General features: G+C 46.8%; 1 protein-coding gene across 1 annotated transcript; it reads right to left on the bottom strand.

The window, feature by feature from the left end:
• Positions 1-5,580: 5,580 nt before the first annotated feature.
• On the bottom strand, positions 5,581-10,228 carry LOC118171892 (cytoglobin-1-like). The gene is made up of 3 exons (XM_035335357.1): positions 9,869-10,228; positions 7,387-7,618; positions 5,581-6,582 (listed from the first exon to the last, which is right to left on the bottom strand). Exons 1-3 carry the CDS (start codon positions 9,961-9,963, stop codon positions 6,454-6,456), a joined length of 456 nt encoding a protein of 151 aa, XP_035191248.1. The 5' UTR covers positions 9,964-10,228; the 3' UTR covers positions 5,581-6,453.
• Between the last annotated feature and the right edge of the window lie 3,537 nt (positions 10,229-13,765).

Raw genomic sequence — 13,765 nt, 5'->3', positions numbered from 1 at the left:
TGTCGATAACGAGAATATACTGGTCTCTTAGGTGATTACTTAGCAGTTCAGTCACTTAAAATCTAACATGCGGTTATTAGAGTTTTCAACATGCTCTTGCAGAAGCAGTCTTTATGATCCCGACCATTCTAAGATTTTCAGAGGTAAAAATGTAGAATTGCAATGATCATGGCACAACACATGGTTGAGTTTTCAACGTTCTCTAGGAGGACTCTATGATCCTGACCATTCTAAGACATGTAGGGGCAAAATTGTGGAATTATAATGATCACGGTGCAACCCCTAGCTCCTTAGTGACTTCAGTTTGAAAAAGCATTGCTTAGCTTACCTAAAGGGCTTGCAGTTGGTTCTGTTGGACTGAAAGTGCTTTGGGAGGTATAGGTAATTCAGGCATGTCCTTCCATCACGCAGAAGAACTTTGTATCTTCTTGAGATGGCACCACTCAGTTACATAACATTAAGAGCAATGTTTGTAATGATTATTGGCGTTTTCAGCAGGTTCTGAAAATACCTCCTCTACCTGCCCTAATCCAAGGGCCTCTGTAGGCCAGTCAATCATGGATATATAGAATACAGCTGTGAGCTCAGTGTGTGTTTATTATTCGATGTCTTTTCTGTAGCATTTGGTTTTCATTATAGTCAGAACATGTGGGTGATAATTTCCACAGTAGATAATTGAGAGCAGTATTTCATTTGGCTTTGAAAGCCAGAACAGGACCTTTACATCTCTGCAAGGACTTATATCCAACATGGTTTATATTCTCTGCTTCAAATTCACATCTGTGTAAGCTTCTGTAGGAATACTGTACTAATGATGGCTACCTACTTACCACTTTTTTTATTCACCCTCTTCAAATCTGAATGTGGGTTTCCTTCCTGGGATTGGATTGTCCTGTGACTTCCTCTGAGGCCTGACTCAATGATAAGTGTAAGCTACCAGTTTTTGTCCCTGTGCTATGAGCACACTGCAACTGCTTGCTAAAATCTATTGTCACGCTGCTGTTAATGGAATTCTAGCTGTTAGTGTGACAAAGGTGAACAGTCATTTCTTAAATGTATCTGCTATAGCAGGACTGCAGATGAGTGGATTGCTAGCTCCTGGAATAAAAACATTCCAGAAGTACTGAGTACTTGTCTCCCAATGCATTCAGTGACTAGAGAATGCTGTGTTTAAAATATATATATATATATTATATATACACTATGACAAAATACGGCATAGACTCTTTACTACTAGCAAGTTCTGGATAACATACCATTGATTTTACAAACGGTCCTTAACCCTTTTGTAATTAAAAAGGTGAATATATTTAGAATTAGGCATTTCCTTATAGGTTTCCCTGGAGTGGTGTGCTTCACAGTATCCAAGGGCTGCACAAATGCTAAGCAGAGAGAAGGTAAGTCTTGTTCTGAATTACATGTGGAAATACTGCCTCTTGTCTGAAACAAGGACTGGAGTACAGCTAGGAGTAGAACCAAATTAAGGTGACTGATAATGCTCTTTCTTCTGAAGCAAGAGAGCTGGAAAGTATCAGTAAGCAAGACTGCTTTAACTGCATGTGTAAGTAATGGTCTTACACTCGTCCATGAGAAACAAGCTACCTTAATTTCCATGAGGGTGACATGGTCTTCAACTTCCCAGTCTCCATTAAATGGTTCAGCAATTACTAAGTCTATCTTCTGGTCTAGAACTAGGTCAGAAATACAATGGCCAGATCATGGAAGAGAGAAACCACTCAACCCAGGAACCCTGCTCAAGTATGTCCTACGGATAAGGGCGTACTAACTTCATGTCACACTTAGTCCATACTAACTACAGCTTCCCACACTCAACCCGCAAGCCTATTTGCCCAGTTTTTCTCCCTCCAGGTTCTTGCTTGGATGTTGGTTCTTAGAAGATGGAGCCTGGGTGTTTGCACTTTCTGCTTGCACATCGCGTTGCCAGCAGATGTCACCATTTGTGGTGATGTGGAGCACCCAGTGTGATGGCTTGGTGCTGTCACACCTAAGGACAGAACCTGTGCTAGATACAACTCCAACCCGCCACTTCATGTAGGCAGTGTGGGTCGAATCCGTTCCTATTCACCAAGAACCAGAGGCAGGGTGAGAGGCCTGCAGGAAATCTGGGGCATGTGCTGCTGTGCAGTGATGTGTCGCTGGCAGCACACAACGTGATCTCTTCGCAGAGATATCTTGGAGGTATGCAGGTTTCTGAGAGCTGAGTGTGCTCGAGGCCATTCCTCTGAGGAAAACACCTTTCCTATCGAGCAAGGAAGCTTACTGCAGCCTGGGAGCTCCAGAGTGAACCTGAGGGTGCTGGAGCAGAGCATCTATTATTTGAGATTTTGAAGCTTCACAACAATTTTTTACCAGGCTGCAGGTATACAGGTAAAGCAAAAACTGGTAGTGTATTTCACTTATTTAAAGTGTTTGAAATAACGTGACCCTGCAAGCGTTAGATGTGTCTCAGAAAACTCTCACACTGGATTAATCAAGGGAATGAAAAGTAGCATGGTACGTAAGATGGTATGTGGCACCTTACCAGAAACGAGTTCTCCTGAGCGTGCCTGAGGTTAGCTGTTCAGCTGAGGGGAGAATGGTTGCAATGTATGCAAGGCAGCAAAGGGTGGGTAAATACCCTGGGTGGCTACGGCCAGATTTTAGCTTGGGCAAAAACTGAGTAAGGCAATAAGGCTCTTGTGTGGTGCAGAAAATGACTTGGTGTGTGCTGCCTGCATAGCTGGGGGTGACAATGAATGCAGTCACGGTCAGCTTTGTTTACAAATCATAACAGCAAAATGAGCTATGTATGTGCCAGAGGTGATGGCCCTGTACGCACCTGCAGCACTGACAACCCTTCAGTTTTGCTGTTCATCCCACTTTTTGCATGCCACCTTCATCAGGATAGCTGTCCTTTGTTCAGCAAGTAGAAGAGATTGCAGTCCCTTCCCACCTCAGCCATTCTGTGATTCTTGATGCAGCGGCTTATAAAAAGCATCAGCGTGGCCTTTCGTGAGTCTCATGGTTCTTGCTGTTTTTTTTTTTTTTTTTTTTTTTCTGCCTTTGATCGCTTTTCTTGTACTTGTTTCTTAATAATTTTTTGCATCGTGACTGCTGGTACAATTTTTTCATTCTTTTCACTAAGACCTGGAGCTCTGGCTTTCACTACAGCCTGCAAAACCAGGAAGAGCAGACTGCTGGGCAGCAGCCATATCAGCAGCCAGAAACACAAGAGAGGAAGAAATGTTTGTTCCTACCCCCAGCTCTCCTCTTTATCCCTGCTTTCCCTTTGTGGCACACAAGGGACAGTCACACAAGGGCAATTACAAAATTCCCTCCTGGCTCTGGCTTTTCTCCTACTGTTACTGGGGTGACCATTGTCCCGGGCGGCTTCCCAGGCTCCTGGCAGCACTGCACCCCACGTGGCAGGGAGGCAGGGTTGTCCCACAGTGACACGGGTGGCAAACGGCCCGACCAACAGCAGAAGTCGCTGTCACCATGCAGCCCCTTCCCAGGCTGAAATCATCTGGCTAACACTAACTATAGCAAAGTATCGATGGCAAAGGGCAGTTAGGAGCGCAAAGGTTAAAAACTGTTCTTGTCGCTGGCTCGGAGAGGCTGCGTGTCTGTCACTAGACGGTGATAAGTGGCTTGGGGGCTTTGCATCTCACCGATGCAGCTGCTCAAAGTGCTGCCATCTTCCCAAGCTAAAGCTGGTTTGCAGCAGAGCAACGGGATAAAGAACTGCTGACTTCCAACAGGGTAGGGCAGCGGCTGCCTTGATGGATGCTGGAACCGTAATCGAGGTGTCAGCTCTGACGTTTCGCAGCCATTGTCTGCCTTGTCCTGCAGTTCTGCCTCTGTAACGCAGTGCAGAGCTGGATTCCACCAGGGAGCCAGGTGGAGATCAGCAGCACCAGCAGCGTGCCTCTGGCTCGCCTGCTCCCGGGGGCTGTGCAGGGGGAGCTGCACCACAGCACTGCTTCCTCCTGGGAAATGCTGCCAGGGATGCTAGAAGTCCGGGCTCTCCGAGGTGAGCATACAAAATATTGCAGAACAACAGGGCTGCTGTTTCTACTGTCCGCCAAGGAAACAAGTGGTTCAGTCTGGAATGCTGCTGGTTCATGCTGGGGAAAAATAAATAAATACATAAATAAATGACTCTTATGTGACCTAGGCTTGTTCGATGCTGGCCATGTGCAATCTGACTAGTGTAACCATGCCCCGAAATGGCTCAAATCCACTGCACTGCATATGCCAGAAGTGCTTTGGTATGGCAGTTGAGGCTCCGCCGCTCCTCTCCTGCTCTAGCAGAAGCTCCCTGGTACCCAGCACGGGGCAGAAACTCTGCGGCATGTTCCTGCCAGGGCCGTGCCCTCACCACCATCCTCCAGTTGTGCCATTGCAGCTGGGCACCCGGCGAGTGCAAGTTCCTGCTTTGTCACTCCAGTGGATGATTTTTTCAGGCTTCTCTCACTGATTTGCCTGTGTTCCTTTATTTCTTTTGTATTCCCTGAATTTTACCAAAGCTGCCCCCGCCCCAGCACCTGTAGGGAAGCACTGGAAGGTCTGAGTTCACTCATCAAAGCTGATGAACTGAATTTAAGTACATCTTTCTACAGTGTTTAGGTAATATTTTGAATCAGAAAAGTGTTTGCTCATCTCTACAAGATCAAGATTTACCTGTGGGGATGCTTTATTCCTCCAGCTACATGACTGGAAAGCATTTGGATTTTAATTAGCCCAGGTGATAAATGTCCTCCATTAACTCCCTCTCACTCCCCTTGCCCTCTGTGGTATTTTTCATGTGTTTGCCCTGTTCTGGCTTTAGATACAAACTTAGATGATTCCAGTTGTCACGGGCACTTGTCATACAACCCATGCTAAGTCACAAATTTGTTGTCTCACTGAGACATTTCCCTCTCTTCTTAAGCCTGAGCTTTTTTGAATGAGACTTACCCTATCAGCTCCTGCTGTCAGGACCCTGTCAGCTCAGGCTGCTGATGGCAAGGAGGAGCCTGCCACGCCAGGCATCCATTTCATGGCACAGGGCACCTTCAGGTGCGTTACAACACATAAACAAAAAGATGAGTTACTTTCAGCATTTCAGTGTTAAATTTACTTGTGCTGCCTCTAAGGGATTTGAGATTTTGAAGATGCTGTGCAATGTGCTTCCTGTTCTCCCCTAGCAGGGCAGAATATTGCACCCAGTAGAGCAGCCTGCCCTATACTCTCTCTCAGGCAAGAGTTCATGGTCTGGACTTTGGGGTTTCAGCATCCTTTGCCAAATAAATGGGATGGGCAAAGAAAACTATGCAGTGGATGAAGGGGAATTCTGCATTTTGAACCATTTACAAAGTCATTGAATCATTATTTCACTTTTCATTTCCTTTCCCACCATCGGACGAGCCTGCTTACTTCGAGCGTGATGGGTGTCTGGGTGGTGGCTTGAGCTGGTTTTGGTAACCCCAGTACCACCAGCATCCGTGCACTCTAACCAGCCACTGCTCCCGTAAGACCTGTGCGTTGCAAGGGCATTTTCCATGCTACAGAGGAGAGAATGCACCAGCTTTCTTTTTGTTTATTGTGTTACACTTAAGCAAAACAGCATGTGGTTATTTGCAGTTATCAGCTGATGATTTCACCACGTCAATTAAACAATTAAACAATTGCAATTAAACAGTTCTGGACTCGGTTACTGCTGAAGGGAGACGCAGGCCTTGCGGCAGGAAAGGTAGTGTGGGCAACAGTGAGCTGGGTGCTATTGCTGTCTCCTGGGCACATGGCCAGAGGAATTTTCTGGGAGTAGCAGCAGGAAATCCAGGCACTGGAGATGTCCCCACCCACACTGGAAGCTGCTCTGAGTCACCTCTCCCCAAGCTGGGGGACTCCGTTGACTTGCCCAAGTTGGGACTTTCCCTGTCTCTTTTTCAGATGTTAGTCTTCTCCAAACACGGAGCACTCCCCACTGCTCCCATTGCTGCAGTTCAAATGTGAAACTCCCATGTCTCTTGAAAAATGACCTCTACAAAGTCCCTGACCCAGAAAATGCTTCAAAACGGTCTCCTGCTTGTCATTGATGAGAATGGAAAGGTAAAGAGCTGCTGGTTCTCTCTCTAGGCTGTTGCTGCTGAATGAAGCAAGTCTTCCAGGAAAAGCAAGCTTCAAGTCTTGGTCTTAAAATGTAGTCTCCAAGGACTGTAGCCAGAGGAACCCACTTGGAGCACCTCAGCTGCAAGGCACGTCAGGATTTGTTTGGCTTTGATGTATCTGCAGTTTTCATTTAACTGTGGAAACTCAGTTTGCTACAGAAATTATTGACATTAACATCTATCTTATTTATTTTTGGCTTTTTTTTTTTTTACTTTTTCATTCTTCCAACTGTGGCTGGAGGCCCAAAAGCAGTGAATCAGTGCTAGTGAGAAGTTTGAAGAGGCTAGAGGTTGCACTTCCTCACCAACCCCCTTCTTTGTAGACATTGTTCAGGTGAGTGCAGATTTCATTGGTCACCTTCTCAAAAGAGGCTTTGCAGTCTCCACCAAATTTCTCCTCCATCATTTGCAAGATGATGTCACAGATGATCTAAACAGGGAGAAGGGAAGAAACAGTGTGAAATTTCCTCCATAATGAATGGAGGCACGAGAAAACATATTTTTATGTTGTGTTATTTGGAGAATGGAAAGGGGGTACAAAAGCAATTCAGGAGCATGTAGCATGCAGAACTGGAAATAGGTTGTGGGACATTAGATGCATCATAGAATTCACCCCAAATTGCAGTCACTGTTGTATTTTTAACTACCCCGTCTCTATTCAATGTTGACTGCACCGATATACACAGTCACTTAAAAACTTAAGAAGAGCCAAATGCACTCTGCTGGTGACTTCAGGTGGACTTGGGAAAGCCATTTGGTCCTCTCTGTATTATCTGTGTTTGTTTAGTGATGGCAATGCTGTTGCTGTTGTTGCTCAATTACAGGTGTTTCAGTTGTCCTAGAGAAGCTCAGTTCCTGATATTAGAGAAAAATAGACATCATGGACTGAAGTCCAGCATAAGCTGCTTTTCTGTGTCTTGTGATTAAATGACAAGTGTGGGGGAATCCTGTTGCACTGATAAAACCTGCTAAAACTCATGGGCAGCTCTGCAGCTCCCACCAGCGCAGACCTGCATGTACATCAACTGCTGCACAGCCTTCTTCCCAACAGACGCCAGACATCTCATTCCTACAGTCTTCCAGCATTGACCATCTCACCTTCCACTATCTCCACTCTCTGAGGCCTATATATATTTACAGATACAAAGACTGTTTTCTTCAGCGCTTCCCCTCCAAGGGGAAGGCATCGTTCCATCACTACTATACGCCCCAAAGAAAATGGATGCTGGCTCACCCTGAAGTTTTTGGGGTCAACCTTGAGCTGGGTGGCATGTTTCTGGCCGAGTGGGTTCAGTATCCCAAGAAAAGCTTCAGTGTTGTCCAGGTGTTGCACCATGTCGTTGATGGCGGTGAAAACCCTCTTGCCATGGCCCCTGACCTGATCCGACTGTTTCATCTCTTCGGCGGAGTCCATGCCTTTGAAGTGTGTGAAGTAGGACTTGGTATCTGGGTGCTCGGTAAACATCCTGTTGAGAAATGAGAGAGGGCCTAATTTGCGGAGTGAGGTACCAATGCAGACACCAATTCATGTGCCAGGTCTTGTGTTATGAATTTGTTGGCCTTTTTCCTTCCCTTTATTAGAACAAACTCCTCTTTCCCATGCACTTCTTTGTTCTCCTTTGCCCTTCCCAGCTACACATGACCCCTGTGCCCACAGCAGCCTGACCCCTCCTTGTGTCTCCCCAGGGCACTTTGCTCACTGCTTCTTGAAACTACTGCCCTTGCTGCTGGCCTCTGCTCTGCTGAGAGGGTCACTCGTAGCAGTTTGACCAACTTTATTTTTGCTCCCAAGTTTCACTTATTTCTTCACAAGGATGTGCAACTGGGGCTCTATATCCTGAAGTAAGGAGGCACCTGAAACTGTGCTATCTGCCTGAGGTAGCCTGCCTGCCCTCTCCTGAATTGACTCCACTGCTTCTGAAGCAAACACCTCTTCGGAGTTAGGTGGAGATACAATCCACAGGGACATGGGAGCGCATTCAGGCAGGCTGAGTGTGCCGGTGCACAGTCACAGGGATGTTCTGGACAGCAGATATCTCCACTTTGATCTTAATGGGTATTTTCGAGGAGAAACCCAACCATTGTTTTTCTTAGTTAACCCCTTCCTGGAGTCTACCCCAGAGTTTTCTTCTGCCTGATTAGTTATTGTTTGGTTCTGATTGGTTATTGTTTGTGTACTCAGTACTGCTCATTTCATTTATTCAAAGGTAACACAGTTTGTTGCCTCTCATAAAGGAGTTGTCTTTTATAATATCTTAATAAAGGAGTTGTCTTTTATAATATCTCAATTACAGTCACTTTGGTCAAGCTCTTAAGAAAACAGGTTACTTTGTTGGATAAACCAGTTATCTGCCTAAAACAGCATTAGCAAATTCCAGGCTGCATTTCACAGAGTCACAGAATGGTTGAAGTTGGAAGGGAACTGCCCCGTTGGAAGATTATTTAGTCCAAGCCCCCTGCTCAAGCAGGGACACCTAGAGCAGGCTGCCGAGGACCACGTCCAGGTGGACACAAAGATCTCCAGGAGGGGAGACTTCAAAATCTCTCTGGGCAACCTGTGCCAGTGCTCAGTCACCCACACAGTGAAGAAATGCTTCCAGATGTTCAGAGGGAACCTCCTGTGTTCCAGTTTGTGCCCAGTGCCTCTTGTCCTGCCACTGACAAGAGCCTGGATCCATCCTCTTTGACCCTCCCTTCAGGTACCTATAGACATGGATAAATCCCCCCTGAGCCTCCTCTTCTCCAGGTTGAATGGCCCCAGCTCTCAGCCTCTCCTCACAGGAGAGGTGCTCCAGTCCCTTCATCAGCCCTCTGTTGGGCTCTCTCCAGTATGTCCATGTCTCTCTTGCACTGCGGGGCCCAGAGCTTCTGTAAAGGTCAGGCTGGGTCTGTAAGGCACTAAGACTAAACCTTCTACAGTAAAACACCCTGACAAGCCAAACCACTGGATGCTAACATCTTATAACTGCATTTCTAACCCTAACTGTCCTCAGGGTATGTAGACCACAGAGGGAAAGAGCAAAGGATAACATTTGTTGAGGTATAAGGTGTGATATACAAGAAGACCAAAGGTAAAGGTGTGCTAAACAGAAAGAGTATTTGGGCTGACCAGTGCACATGGAGGTGATGTAAGTCCCACCTGAGAGAGGGTATGTGAAAGGTGAATAGAATAAATGCGTGTCTTATGGAAGATGAGGGGAAAACAGAGTGAGGACTAAAAGAGGAAAGATCACAGGAGGGACAAAATACAATGAAACAGACGAGTTCTAGACTGGAAAGGCTGAAAGGGAATCACAAAGGAAATACTGAGGATATACATGTGAAGAAAAAAAAATCATTCAAGTAGTTCAGAGGTAAAGGGAAATTGGGAAAATTGGGCCCATGTTTTGTTCCTGTTCTGTTTTATACCATACCTTACTTTCTTTACCTTAAATACATCACTAATTACTGGGGGGTTGGTAGGGTGGAATGAAGAAATCATTCCAGTCTCTTCCTCCTTTTCCAGCCCCCTCCTCCCTTAGCTTTTGCTTTTCTTTGTATGGATCTCTCCTCTGCACTGTTTCCTCCCTGAAGTGGCACAAACCACAGCAAACCAAAATGCTTCTGGCGAGGGCTACGCCAAACGCATTGAGAGGCGCTTCTAGGTGGCAACTCCATCCTTCTTGCCGTTCCTGGCTGAACACTCTGCGGTAGAGTGGGGTAGGCTCTTTCCTTACCTGACCAGCACTGCTGTCCCGTTGTCCTCAGCATCCACATACAACTTCTCCCAGGCACCACGGGCACTCTGCACCTCCGCTTCAGAGAAGGGCATGGTGGAGATGCTGGTGAGGAAGGGCACAAAAGGAGGAGGGAGAACAAGGAGGCAGTGATGGGGTGGTTCTGCTCCAGGGCTCTCTTCAGGGCTCTCTAAATACTGTCCTGGGGATTTAAGAGATCTTGAATGGACTCTTTGTCTCCGTCCCCATCGGTCACATTTCTGTGGGCTTTAGGGCTGCCTAATCACTTCTAATCAGGAAAGAAAGCAACCACATGAGGAGGGAGGCCTAGCACTCTGGCCTGGAGTCCAGTGCCAGAGCAAAGAGTTTGATGTTTAGGAGAGAAGGGCAAAAAAGGGAATTTTCAATGGGGAAGAAAAGGTAAATTCTCCGTCCCTCCTGCCCCCTGCCTAGGCCAACACTTGGCTTCTCTTTTCCAACAGCCATCCTTGCCTGAGCACTCATTTCCTGCTTTGTTCCTGAAAGTGTTGCTGTGCTTGGGATGCCGTGGTGCCCTGCCTTTCCAGCTTCCAGCCCTTCTTGTTCTTGCACTCCAAATCCCTTTTGCAGCTCTGGTAGCTCACTCCAGCCCCACTCTCACGCCTTGGCCACTGCTTTCCACGCAGCCCTCTGGTCTGTTGGGGCTCACACTCTGACTTCTGCCAGCTTTGGGACCAGGTAGGTAGATGACACCACCAGTGCTGAACAATACCATTGTGTGGGTGATCGAGACAAAGCATCCATGGGTAGAAGTCATAAGGGGCAGGAGAATAGCCAGTGCACACGGATCTGTTATTGTCATGGTCACTTGGAGGAGCAGGAGGCAAAAAAAAAAAAAAAAAAAAAAAAAAGCTCAGATTATCCACGTGGCACCCAGGCTTAACCTCTGGCAGGAATGTGCTGGTTAAGTCCAGGGTGCACACACAACATAGGGCTTAGGGGCTTGAGGAACTGCCGCTGCTGGATGCCGAGCGGAGACAAAACCTCCTATTGTTTGGGATAGTCTGGAGGAGGGAAGGAGTGGGCACGAGGGAGAAAAGTGTGTCACAGTGAGCAAAGCCAGCCCGGTCCCCTGGGCAGATGGAAAGGGATGGTTGCAACCTCACAGGGACCTCTCGGTGGAGGTGTGTGACACCTCTGCTGAGGAGGCATTTAAAATGCTAAGAGAGAAAGTACAGGTGCTTAACACAGTGGCAAGGTAGAGGCCAACCCCAATGCCATTGTTGCATTTCTGAACACCTTCACCTCACACCCCGTGCTCTTCCTTTCCTCTCACTTGGTAGAGGTGAGAGCAATGCACAGCAGTCCTTACAAATTTGTAGCGGTGGGGCAGAAGGGAAGGGTTGACCCAGCTCCACCTCGTAACCCCTGTCTGCGTTGCCTGCCTCGCCACAAGGCACTGACCTCTGCATGCTGCATGCTGGCACTCTGCAGCTATTCTGTGAGAAATTCAGGCCGCTGTGCTTGAGGAGGGCACAATTTCAAGGGGGATCCCATGGAAACATGCCTTTCGTCTCTGCAGCAGGGAGAGCGGAGCTGCTCGTGGGGCTGCAGCATTAGGGTGCAGGGCAAGGAGGGAAGCGTGTCAGGAGCTGGACATGTTTGTGTCAAAGGACTTCATTGAAACCAAGCACCCCCCTGCTTCCCTCTCCCTTTTCACCAACAAAGAGTGGTCTGGTACAAAGCCTTCTGCTTTCTCATCCTCAAATCCTTGGAAAAATGTCCCAGATTTTAGGAGAGCCTGGGGTGGAGGGTGGATGGGGACGCAGTGCTGCTGGCACTGCTGCCTCGGTGAGGGCAGGTGCAAAACCATGAATGTTGGCCAGCCGAGCACAGTGCAACACAACACTGCTGTGGTGGTGGTGCCAAAGGGCCAGCAAGAACAGAGTCACTGGGGGTGGTGGCTGCTGGGCCACGGGAGCCAAAATGGAGGGTTCCCCTTGGGGGGGGGAGAGAGACAGCCTGCTGACTGATCCCAGAAGTCACCATGGTGTCTTCCCTAACATCCCCTCTCTCTTAAGCCAATTTATATTATTTTCTGTCTTTTAGGTGGAGACTGACAAACTCTAGTCATACATACCTTTGTTATGAGTGGTGCTAAATTTTCTCACTTTTGTTTAAAGCACAGGCTCCTGGAAATCCAGAGTATGTGCTCAGTGTGGGGTGGTCGCACCTTGGAAATGGGTAGCTTTTGGGATGGAGGTGTGTTTTGGTATTATAGTGATATTATAAGGAGCAAAGTTCACCATAAGGACAGCATTTTGTCAAAAACATGGCAGGCTGTTGGCCCAGGGTAGCAAATAAGCAGCTTATCGGTTCTGATATACCTTTGAGTTCACATCTTATCACAGAGCCTGGCCGTGGTGTCTCCAATCCACTTCACACTCTGTACAGTTCCTCTTAGAGTCAGCACACCAGGTTCCCCAGTGCGATAACATCTAAGGTTAGAGGCTTAGGGACCGCTTAGGTACTGCAGCTACACTCAACCCTGAAAGCTTCTTCAGTGCTGTACATTCTCTTTAAAATGTGAATATTAGTTTAATTTTCCTAGTTGCCTTAGGCAATTACTCCACAGAGCCAATGGGGACAGCATGGAGCCTTTGGAGGAGAGCGGAGTGTGGGGTGGGTGCTTGTGGCCCAGCTTCCTCCTGCCAGCAAAGCAGAGAGGTTGCTGAATGTGAGAGTCTTGTGGTGGTAGGACAGCCCTGTTCTGGCAGCAGAACAGAATTTTGAGGGCCACAGTGCCCAGGTTTTGCTTCATTAGGTGTAAAATGAATATTAAAGCTCACAATTCTGAATATGATTATGAGCTTAAAGAAGTACATGCTAAACAAAAAAGAAGAGCTGGGAGAGAAAAGAAATTGGAACCCTAGAAAAGGCTATGCCCTTTCTTTTCCACCAAGACAGGGGTGCCTTCTTGGTAAGCTCTTCACTTTCACACTGTGGTGAGGGATACCGTTTTGCTAGCACTATTAGCACTATTGTTATATATTAGTGCTATTGCAGTAAGTGTATTTATGAATGGCAATTCATAATCTGTTATATCTGTCACCTTATTAAATACATTCAACTTTGTGAAACCATCTCAGTGAAAGCCCTTGGCAGTTCTCCAAAACAGGCAAACATTGGACTGCAAATACTTTCAACTTTGTGAAACTGTTCCAGTGAAAGCCCTTAGCAGGGCTCTGAAACAGGAAAACACTGGACTCTGGTAAGTCCCCTTTAATGCGACAGTGGGACCCTTGGTTAATAGGCCCTGGGAGCAGGACAGGTTGTAGAGGAAGCAACAAACCTGCAGCTGTTGAGTTTAATTCGCTCCCAATGCATTGGGTTCCTCCTAATGTCCAACCTGAACTTAATGGATATGTTACAGTCATGGTAAACACAGCCCTAAAATTTAAAAATTAAAATTAATAATAATAATAATAATAAAATGCTATGAAAAATATAGTCCTGCATGGAGAAGCACTTTATAATCTCCTCCACATTACTTTCATTACTATTGCAGGTGTGTCTGGCAGTTCTCTCTTACATTGAGCACTGTGAACTTGAGTGGAACTGCGTTGTACTTTGCAGTAGTGAAAGCAGAAATTCAAAAGGGCAAGAAAAATACAGAGTGCTCAGTTTTAAATTCACCTTTTCTCTCTCCAGTGGCACAGACAGACTAGAAGCAGGTTTAGTCTGGGGACCATGTACTGCCAGACTGTGAGCAAGAGGGACAAAAATAATGGCACAAGGAATGTGCAAACCATTTGGACCTTAGCCACAATTTCAAGGCCTGATTAGGTAGTGGACCTGTCACTGAGTAGGCAGGACTTCCTGCTCAAGGAAGTATAATCTACCCCATGACTATAGTCA

This window comes from Oxyura jamaicensis, chromosome 1, assembly GCF_011077185.1.
Source record: "Oxyura jamaicensis isolate SHBP4307 breed ruddy duck chromosome 1, BPBGC_Ojam_1.0, whole genome shotgun sequence".
Classification (NCBI taxonomy): domain Eukaryota; kingdom Metazoa; phylum Chordata; class Aves; order Anseriformes; family Anatidae; genus Oxyura; species Oxyura jamaicensis.
The sequence above is the reverse complement of the archived record's forward strand: the minus strand, read 5'-3'. Positions and strand labels throughout refer to the sequence as shown.